At 37.6% G+C, this 10,188-nt stretch overlaps 2 protein-coding genes across 5 annotated transcripts; one reads left to right on the top strand and one right to left on the bottom strand.

Annotated features, from left to right (window-relative positions):
- Positions 1–247: 247 nt before the first annotated feature.
- On the bottom strand, positions 248–2,952 carry LOC111802495 (serine/threonine-protein kinase HT1-like). 2 transcript variants are annotated; one of them, XM_023686888.1, is made up of 4 exons: positions 2,731–2,952; positions 1,413–2,566; positions 795–1,247; positions 248–728 (listed from the first exon to the last, which is right to left on the bottom strand). In XM_023686888.1, exons 2-4 carry the CDS (start codon positions 2,070–2,072, stop codon positions 453–455), a joined length of 1,389 nt encoding a protein of 462 aa, XP_023542656.1. In that variant the 5' UTR covers positions 2,073–2,566; positions 2,731–2,952; the 3' UTR covers positions 248–452. The 2 variants fall into 2 exon arrangements, with proteins under 2 accessions (XP_023542656.1, XP_023542655.1); XM_023686887.1 differs by having other exon boundaries at positions 248–1,247.
- Positions 2,953–6,153: 3,201 nt separating this feature from the next.
- Positions 6,154–8,998, top strand: LOC111802564 (VQ motif-containing protein 4-like). 3 transcript variants are annotated; one of them, XM_023686975.1, is made up of 2 exons: positions 6,154–6,889; positions 8,830–8,998. In XM_023686975.1, exons 1-2 carry the CDS (start codon positions 6,160–6,162, stop codon positions 8,844–8,846), a joined length of 747 nt encoding a protein of 248 aa, XP_023542743.1. In that variant the 5' UTR covers positions 6,154–6,159; the 3' UTR covers positions 8,847–8,998. The 3 variants fall into 3 exon arrangements, with proteins under 3 accessions (XP_023542743.1, XP_023542745.1, XP_023542744.1); XM_023686977.1 differs by lacking the exon at positions 8,830–8,998 and adding an exon at positions 7,873–7,892; XM_023686976.1 differs by lacking the exon at positions 8,830–8,998 and adding an exon at positions 7,570–7,650.
- Positions 8,999–10,188: the final 1,190 nt, after the last annotated feature.

Here is a 10,188-nt window from a genome sequence, read left to right as displayed (position 1 = left end):
TGAATACTTCCTTTCAAACAATAAACTTAATTATCAAATATTTTATGTTCAAACGAAACAAATTTGTAAATTACAAGTCTCATGGATAATTTGACCAACGTACCTCGGTTTTGGTCCATTAGTGCTAAAACTCGAACACTTAGAACCCATCTGGAATGACTAAAGTCCCTAACCAGTTTGGAACATGACTTTTTTTTCAATCTTTTCAAACACAAAATTAAAATTTAGCTTTGTTGACAACATGTCATAGGTGAAGCCGAACTAATAATGGCCATATCAAAATCAAATGGATTAACAGATAAGGACAGAATTCCAAGCATTCAAGCCTTTGATAGTCTTCAATTCAGTCACGAGAATGCTAGAAACAAGAACAAATGAAGAACCAAAAAATCTGCAAAAGTTCTCTTTTAATCTTACATTGAACCTAAAAGGGAAAAAAGGCAGAGAAAGAATCATATGAATTTAGATTTGGAGGATAGAGAAGTGTGGGAATGATGAGTACCAAGCTTTTGTATCCAATGCTTTAAACCTTTCTTGTGAACTTCCCAACTTGGCTTCTGCTCTACATTCATCAATGTCCCATCTCCCCCAACTGAACTCTCAACTTGCTCTAGCACTTTCACCACCTCCCAAAACTCCGGCCGGTTCGCTGGTTGCACCGACAAACATTGCTCGATCAATCCCCGCATCACCGGAGGACACTCGCTCGGGACGACTGGTCGGATATTCTGAAACAAACAACAAGAACAGTGTTTCAGTTGTGAAGAAACAAGATGGTACAAAACAACTATTACCTTGTTAACAACTGCATAAGCTGCTTGGATTGGAGTCATATTCTCATATGGGATTCTTCCTGCCACCAATTCCCACAGGATAAGTCCAAAGCTGTAGAGATCGACCTTCCGTCCGTAATGTTTACGTTTGATCATCTCGGGAGCCATCCAACGGTAAGTTCCGAGATCGTCGGCCAGTGTATCACAATGTGCTTCCTCACAAGCAATGCCGAAATCAGCAATCTTAAGACAAAAGTCTTGATCAATAAGAACATTTTCGGGTTTGAGATCTCGATGAATGATGCGTTGCGAATGAATGTATTCCATTCCACGAGCAATGTCCAATGCAATGGCAATCAGTTTTTGAAGTGGTAGAGATTTGTTTTCAAGTTTGTGTAGATATGCCCTTAACGAACCTTGAGATAGATACTCTGTTATGATCCAATAACCAGGCTTTCTGCAAGCTGCTACCAACTGCAAAACAATGTGAATACAATACTTTCAATCCATAACTGATTATACAGATTCTTTCCTTTGCGACCAGAAACCAGGAACTCGGGAACTCATATCGAACGTTAAAGACAGCCTAAGAACTATAATTCAGATGAACTTGTCATGAACCAGTAGCAAGTAGTTTACCTTAATAACATTGGGATGATGAAGACGAGATAAAAGAATTACTTCCCGACCAAACTGCTTCGTTATGCGACCTGCAAGATCGCCATTTTCGTCGTGTTTTGGTAGATTGATGACCTTAATAGCAACAACTTTGTCGAAGTAAAGTCCGTGGTAAAGGCAACTATGAGCTCCATAAGCAAATTTAAATCCAAAATACAACTTAGACAAGTCAACAGAGAATTCATCAACAGCATCAACAGCAGTGACCTTCCCTCTTTTGTGTTCAAACAATTTGGTCCAAGAACCCTCCTTCATGAACGTGGATCTCTCATTGCCTTTAAATGATGCAAGATGCCTTACAGGGCTTCTTAACTTCTCTTCCTCTGAGGAATTATGCACCTTAGCTTCTTTATTGAATACACTTTTACCCTTCTCTTCTCTCGGCTCTCGTCTACAAGGTTGCGGAGTTGAAAATCGCTTCGAATCATTACGTGCATCCTTAAATGTGCTTAAGAGTGTAGTTTGTGAAGGTGGAGATAGAGACCTCTGCTTGTTAAGGGTAGATTTAGGACGAGAAGGAGATGTGATAGGAAAGGAAGGCAATCGTAAGGACTCTAAACGGTAGCAAATTGTGTGGGAAAATTTGGTTCTTCTTAACCAAGAATTAGGATCTTCCTCCATGGTTTCTCAAACACTGAAAACTTAAGAAACTATTTGCTGTTCTTCTTCTTGTTCTTCTTCTCCAGCTGAGAAGAAGGCTTGAATTGATCAAAAGGGAAGTTTAGAAACAAACTAGTTCGAATCATACAGCTCTCCAGAACCCGAATTCAATAAATCCCATGAATAATTAAGAAAATAGAAAGCAAAACATCCACAGAAACAGAATTTCTTCGTGTTTTTAGCAGCAGGACATTGAAATGGCTAATCAAAGCCATGAAGATCAATCAAGAACAAGATCGTTTCAACCAATAATCTCATATCCATCAGTACCAAAATCCCTTGAAACCCAATATATCCCATCAAACACCAAGAGAAAGTCCAAATCTAGGAGCTCCCAAATCGCAGTTTTCCCCCCTCTAACCCTCCTCCTTATCTAAAAATCAACAAATTTGACCTGTTCTTCTAAACCCTAAACTTTTACCACCAAAAAGTCAAACGTTCTTAGTCTCCTTCGTCTACAAAATCCAACAGCAGAATTTCAATAAACAAACAAAGAAACGTAACAAAATAAAATAAAATAAAATAAAAGTCGCCGCTCAATCGCATTCATACTACAGATAAACCTAGTATCACATTAATCGTTGATTCACAGAAACAAGAAGAATCAATAGAAGCTGACCAGGAGATGAGCAAAAGGATGGATCCTCCGAGCAGCATTGGAGCCATATTTGAATCAAAAACAGTACAGAATCGCCGGGAAATCGGTGATTTCAGAATCGTTTGTTTCGTTTCCCTCTCCGCTTGTGGATTACAGATATTACAATTTGAAATGGGAAAGAAACGAAGAAATATAGAGAAAAAGAAGGAAGTGTGGGACGCACGCAGACGAGAGGAGGTTGGTTCTCCGGTCATCCCGTGGAGCCTACGATTTTATCAGAAAGGGGAGCTATATTGGGAGGTGGGTCCCAGTGCGGCGCGGCAAAATGGGAGTGGGGCCCAAGGGCTAGCAAAAGTGAAGGAGAAAGTCCACGTGTCATAATCAGAGGGAATTATAAAATATCAAATCCAGCGTGGCACGTTGGTGATTGGTGGGGTCGGCCCCTACCATCTCGCCTACTCAATCAACGCTGCCAACAAGTGGGACCCAACTTGGTTTTTTTTTTTATATATATATTACGTCATTATTGAATTAATACTACTATTTATTTAACCAAATTCAATTTTAAAAAATTAAATTAGCGGATCCAGAGATATCTATTTAACTCGTTAAACTCCTATCTAAAAGGGATCAGAGATAATAATTATATTTTTCATTTTCCATCTGGAACGACTCCTTTGAATTTCCGTTCCACTATCAAAATTTGAGCCTTTAAAAATTATATTTAACTTTATATTATATTTTTGTTTATGAAATATTATTGAATTTATTATATGATCACATTTTATTTCGTTGGTATTTTAGATCTTTATTTTCTTTTATCGAATGGTATTAATTTGGTTGCAATTATTTATGTCGGGGTCAGTGTGCTTTTGTGGGCCACTGATGAGCTTGTATCACTTGGTCGTGGTTGGGTTAACTAGAGAAGCTTTCTTCTTGGGCTGCACTTTGATGCTCAAGGATGGGCCTTTTTGTTTGACTTGGACATTGGGTGAAAGGCTGAATGTGGACGATGAGCCAAGGGAATGAGTCGGATGGATGGGTCCATACTCGCACGTGTAGACCGTAGGTAGAGAAATTAAGTACACGTCTAATTACTCACTTAGAATAGCGGTAGAAAAATAGATTGCTATGATAGGCCTCACTCTTGTACGGCTGACGACAGCATCGTACTTCGAGATCATGACGCATGTATAGGGTAATTACATTTATTTTCTTAGACTTAAATTAGAATACGATGTATTTAATTTAAATGTTTATTTACTTCATTTAATATTTTCGTTGTGTCATTTTAAAGATGTTTTCAAATACGTAAGTCCATGATAATGTTTTAACACAAAGTTTATGTCTTACGTAATAAGAATATTTTTTAATATTAAAAATATTTATATTAAAACTTTTGTGGAAGGATATTTAGAGGGGTGTGAGACGGTGGACTGAAATCCGGGCACTCAAAATAATAATCCTCTACACATGTCACATTCTTACAACAGTGGTCCTTCTCCATTTTGTTATCATTTGTATTTCGGGCTCTGACTATACGAACTCTAAAGTTAAGTGTGTTTGGCTTAGAGTAATCTTGTATTTGGTAAATTCATAATTTTTATAGAAAACATATAGGTAAGGACAGAACGTACTAAAAAAAGACACTTGTGAGGACAATTTTCACTTTTATACGTAATTTACGAAAAGCATATAGTTTCTTGAAAATCCCGAGAGTAAGTACAATACATGTTGGTATGTGGGTATAGCCTATATCTTTATAAGTCGTTTAAGAAAAGTAACTGATTTTCTAGAAAACATGTCATAGAAGATAAAACATGCTAAAATGACTCGTGCTAATGTGTACGAATAGCCTTCACTTCTATTAACAAAAATAATAACAAAACATATTAAAATAACTCGGGCGTGATGGTATCAGCTTTTTTTACTTCTTATTGTCGGCCATAACTTTGGGTAAAAAATACTCAAATATACCTTTATTTATTTTATTTTATTTTATTTTGTTAAAATTAATGGTAATTTTGGAGATAATTAAGGGGTATTAATAAATGACCTTTGGAGTTGGTGATATTACGGAATCTGCCACGAGACTGGAGAGAAGTCAAAGTCGGGAAAACTCTGCATAGCTGTCTTTCTGATGATACCCAGCCAATTGAATACCGGATACCATTCCCACTCTCATCTCACGCGAGTGTTCTTCACATGCGGCCTTTTGCTTTTTATTTATTTTATTTAAAATAAATTAATAAAAATACTCTTAAATTTTACCTAATAATAAAACTAAAAAAAATATAAATAAATTATTTTGAAAAATGGTTGAAAAATAGTTTTAAAATTTTCATTAATAATTTATTTATTTTTTAAAGTTAATATTGCTACGTTTTGTATATATAGATGAAACGGTTAATATCACATTTTAAAAATATTATTTACTTTCAAAATTAATATTAATCCTCTGAACTTTTAGAAAAAAAATTAAATTTTTAAAAACGATTTATGAGATGTAAATAGACAATTTTCGTTCCTATATTGATCCTAATAATTGTTTTTGAACTTTTATTTATTTATATATATATTTTAAACAAAATACTAATAATTTTTATTCAGAACTAAGTCAAAATTAATATATTATTGAAGTGTTTGAAAATTTAAGGTACCAACTACAAAAAATCATTCAACCGCTCAACTTAAAGAAGGTCGAAGGTAAGAAAAATGAATTTGAGAGTTATGTTCCCGATACCTACACTTAGAAATGTAACCATTTATTTGTCCTAAATTGATAGATTCAAGCTAACTTTATCAATCAATAGTCGACACTAAACCAATAAATGGTAACAAGATTCCTGGAGCTTTTGGAGTCTTAGTTATTTTTTACTATGTTGCCAAGCTCACAAGGATTCTATTGGCATGGCTGAGCTTAGAGGGCATGACTCTAATACCATGTTAGGAATCACAAATCTCCACAATGGTATGATATTGTCCACTTTGAGCATAAGCTCTCGTGGCTTTGCTTTGAGCTTCCCCAGAAACCCCATACCAATGGAGGAGATAGTATTATTTGATTATAAACCACTGATCATTTCTTAAACTAGCAGACGTGTAATTTTCATCTAGTATTATGTTTAAAAAATATTCATAATATTTTAAATATAGCATTAACCCCTCGATTTTTGTAAAAAAACATGTTCAAAAAAGTTTTTACTATCAATATATGAACGAAACAAGTTCATAAATATTTTTAAGATGCACGTATATTATTACTATTTTTTTTTAAAGTTTCTAAAGGATATTGTTCTAAACATTGAGAGATTTAAGGGGAAAGAAAAAAAAAGTGTATGCTTTGCTTAATGGTTGGTTAATTAGGGAAGGGAGCGTGTTTGGCAGGTGCGATGTTGATGATGAATCTTCAAAAATTTTCAAACTGTACAGTAAAACAAAAAATGACAAATGACCAACAAAATCAATCCAACCCTCCCTCAACCCCACGCCTCTGATTCTCAACACCTTCCCCTGTTATCTCTCTCTCTTCCCATCTCTGTAACCTCTCCACTGATCACAACCCCATCAATGGAAACCTCTTCAATTCACCAACAAAACCCTTCTCCGCCGCCTCCAAAACCCATCACTCGATCCGAATCTGTAAACCCATATCCCACTACCTTCGTCCAAGCCGATTCCTCCTCTTTCAAACAAGTAGTTCAAATGCTCACCGGATCTCCTCAAACTGCTAAGCAAGCTTCTGCTAAGCCGGTTTCTGGTGGTTCCAACGCTGATTCTGTGTCGAAAACGCACATTCCGCCTATTAAATCGTTGCCCAAAAGGCAGCAATCTGGGTTTAAGCTCTATGAGCGGAGAAACTCCTTGAATAAACTTAAAATTAACCCGTTGATTCCGGGGTTTGGTTCGAGTTGTAATTCTGGGTTTTCTCCGAGAAACCCTGAGATTCTTTCTCCTAGCATTTTGGATTTTCCGGCGCTTGCTCTTAGTCCGGTCACGCCGCTTATTCCTGACCCGTTTGATCGATCTGGGTTGGCGAATGCGAAATCGGAAGCTGAGGCGGAAGATAAAGCGATTAAAGAAAAGGGGTTTTACTTACATCCATCACCGACCACTACACCTCGAGAATCTGAGCCTCGGCTGTTGCCTCTGTTCCCATTGACATCGCCTAGAGTTCCAGGTTCTTCTTCCACTTCTTGAATTCCTCTTCTTTTTTTTTTTTTTTTTTTTTTTTTTTTTTTTTTTTTTTTTTTTTTTTTTTTTTTTTTTNATTTTATATGTTGCTGCTGAGTGATAATGTTTGTAATGATGTATTTCCCGAGAATGATAGATGATTACTGCTTCAATTGTAAAATTTGGTGTTCTGAATCTGTTCTTCTCATGAAAAAAGAATAAGAACTAGCCTCATTTTCTCCCTTGTTTGTTCCAAGAGCTGAAGATTAATGATTGTTCTATGGATTTTTCTTCAAACCCATTACAGTTTACATACAATTTTCAGTTTCTATAATAGGAGGGATCTTGATTTAGTGCAAATCCTGATAAATCTTTGTTCGTAAATTTGATCTGTCTATCATTATTACTGCTCAGCTCATCTTGTAGTCAACACTCACCACTCAATAAATGTAACATAAATGCGAAGACTAATTCGGTTTTGGGTCATTTTTAAGGCAATTAGTGTTAGTAGAGGTGAATAAAGAAAAAGGAAGGTCTTGTGCGTGTGGAATCTTGACATTTTGTTACCTTTTGTGTTGTATCTTGTAAGCTTTTGTCGTTTCTAGCTTTCTTTCTTTCTTCCTCTTTCCCTTTTCCTTTCCCCTCCTTTCAAAGCCTGAAGTAACTTGTGATCATTTGACATGATAGGATAGAAAATTCACCCTCGAATGTCGGGAGAGAGTCCCACGTCGGCTAATTAAGGAGATGATCATGGGTTTATAAGTAGGAATACATCTCTATTGGTACAAGGCCTTTTGGGTAACCAAAAGCAAAGCCACGAGAGCTCGGCTCAAAGTGGACAATGTCATACTATTGACCCTCCACAATAGTATGATATTGTCCACTTTGAGTATGAACTCTCGTGGCTTTGCTTTTGGTTACCTCAAAAGATCTCGTACAAATAGAGATGGTATTCTTTACTTATAAACCCATGATCATTTGACATGATAGGATAGAAAATTCACCCTCGAATGTCGGGAGAGAGTCCCACGTCGGCTAATTAAGGAGATGATCATGGGTTTATAAGTAAGGGATACATCTCCATTGGTACAAGGTCTTTTGGGGTAATCAAAAGCAAAGCTACGAGAGCTATGCTCAAAGTGGACAATATCATACCATTGTGGGACTCCCTCCTAGCCATCCTCAACAGGTTCGTGATTCCTAACCGTGACCCTATTTGAATCCGGTGGAGTTTATTAGTTGGGCAATACAAATCTTATCATCATAGTGTTGTTGAGGAACCCATCCCCATGGGTCAACCCAAGTCTGATAAGTTACTCTCAAGAACAGGTCATTACAACTGTTTATAAATGAGGAGTTTCCCTGTCAGATAAGGTAGTCAAATGGGGACATTGGACTTAGATGCATAGCTTTGAATTTGAACTTGGGTCCGGTGGATCATTAAATGGGTAGACTTGGTTGGGGCCCTTGAAGGCGAAGGGCCTTGTGGGTGTGCTAAAGTGAAGCGATCATGGGGAAAGGTAGTGGTGCTTTTAATATCTTTTCTGGAGTCTTAACACTTACGCTGGCCTACTTGGCTTGACTCTGAACAGTCCTCTCAAAGTAAATGGGGACACGGGAAAGTGAAGGAAGGAAGGAAGGAGGGAGAGAGAGGTAAGGCAGAAAACATGGGTGTCTTTGTCAGTGCTGTTGGTTTGTTTGTTTCTTTGACTCGTTGTTTTTATATGTTTAGTAGTAGTAGTGGTGTTTCTTGTTGGTCTGCTTTGCTTTTGTAGACTTTTCGACACTCCCATGGTGGGGTGTCATTAATTGCAATCTTGAATCTTTCTTCAAACGCGCTAAAGTTGATTATTAGTGTAAGTTTACCTTTAGTAGATATTGTCTTTTTTAGGTTTTTTCTTTCGGGTTTTCTCTTATAGTTTTAAAACGCATCTTACAACCGTGAAGTTGACAGAGATGCGTAACGGGCCAAAAGCGGACAATATCTGCTAGTAGTGGGCTTGAGCTGTTACAAATGGTATCAAAGTCGGTCACTAAATGATGCGAGACATTGGTTGGAGTAGGGCTAGATGCGTCTTAAAACCATGAGGTTGACAAGGATACGTAATGGGCTAAATTGGACAATATCTGCTAGTGGTGGGCTTGAGCTGTTACAAATGGTTTCAAAGCTAGTCACTTGATGGTGCGAGGCACTGGTCGGAGTAGGGCTAGATGTGTCTTAAAACCATGAGGTTGACAACGATACGTAATGGGCCAAATCGGACAATATCTGCTAGTGGTGGGCTTGAGCTGTTACAAATGGTTTCAGAGCTAGTCACTGGATGGTGCGAGGCACTGGTCAGAGTAGGGCTAGACCCTCTCCATAATAGACGTGTTTTAAAATTGTGAGGCTGACAATGATACGTAACGAGCCAAAATTAACAATATTTGCTAACAGTGACCTTGAGCGGTTACAAATGTATCGAAGCTAGTTACCGGATGGTGCGAGACACTAGTCGGAGGGCTAAACCCTCTCCATCGTGATAGCGATGCGTAACGAGACAAAACAGACAATATCTACTAGTGGTGGGCTTGAGCTGTTACAAATGGTATCAGAGCTAGTCACTGGATGGTGTGAAGCACTGGTCGGAGTAGGGCTAGACCCTCTCCATAATAGACGTGTTTTAAAATTGTGAGGCTAACAATGATACGTAACGGGCCAAAGTGGACAATATCTGCTAGCGGTAACCTTGAGCGATTACAAATATTATCAGAGCTAGTTACCGGATGGTGCGAGACACTAGTCGAAGTAGGGCTAAACCCTCTCCATTGTGACAGCGATGCATAACGAGGCGAAGCGGACAATATCTGCTAGTGGTGTGCTTGAGCTGTTACGAAATGGTATCAGAGCCAGTCACTAGCCGTGCGAGACACTAGTTGGAGTAGGGCTAGACCTTCTCCATAGTAGACACATTTTAAAACCGTGAGACTAACAGTGATATGTAACGGGACAAAAGTGGACAATATTTACTAGCGGTTTCCTTTTTATGGTTTCTACCCTTCAACCCCATCATATATTCTCTCTCTCTCTCTCCCCCTGTTTTTGTTTATTCTTTGATCTTTATTCCCATTTTATGGACTTTTTATCATATAAATGAAAGCAACGGATGCTCGATGATTCAAAAAATCTGATCGTCTCAATTCAGTTCGTACGGTTTGGGTTGAATTATGACTTATTTTGGTTGAATTGAATTCACGTAAATGAAAATTTTATGGATTGAATTGGATTGGTTCACGAATTCTTTTGAAACTAAATTAGGTTTAACG

The sequence above is a fragment of the Cucurbita pepo genome, chromosome LG09 (assembly GCF_002806865.2).
Source record: "Cucurbita pepo subsp. pepo cultivar mu-cu-16 chromosome LG09, ASM280686v2, whole genome shotgun sequence".
In the NCBI taxonomy this organism is placed as follows: Eukaryota; Viridiplantae; Streptophyta; class Magnoliopsida; order Cucurbitales; family Cucurbitaceae; genus Cucurbita; species Cucurbita pepo.
Note: the sequence above shows the minus strand (reverse complement) of the source record. Positions and strands in the feature narration are given on the sequence as shown.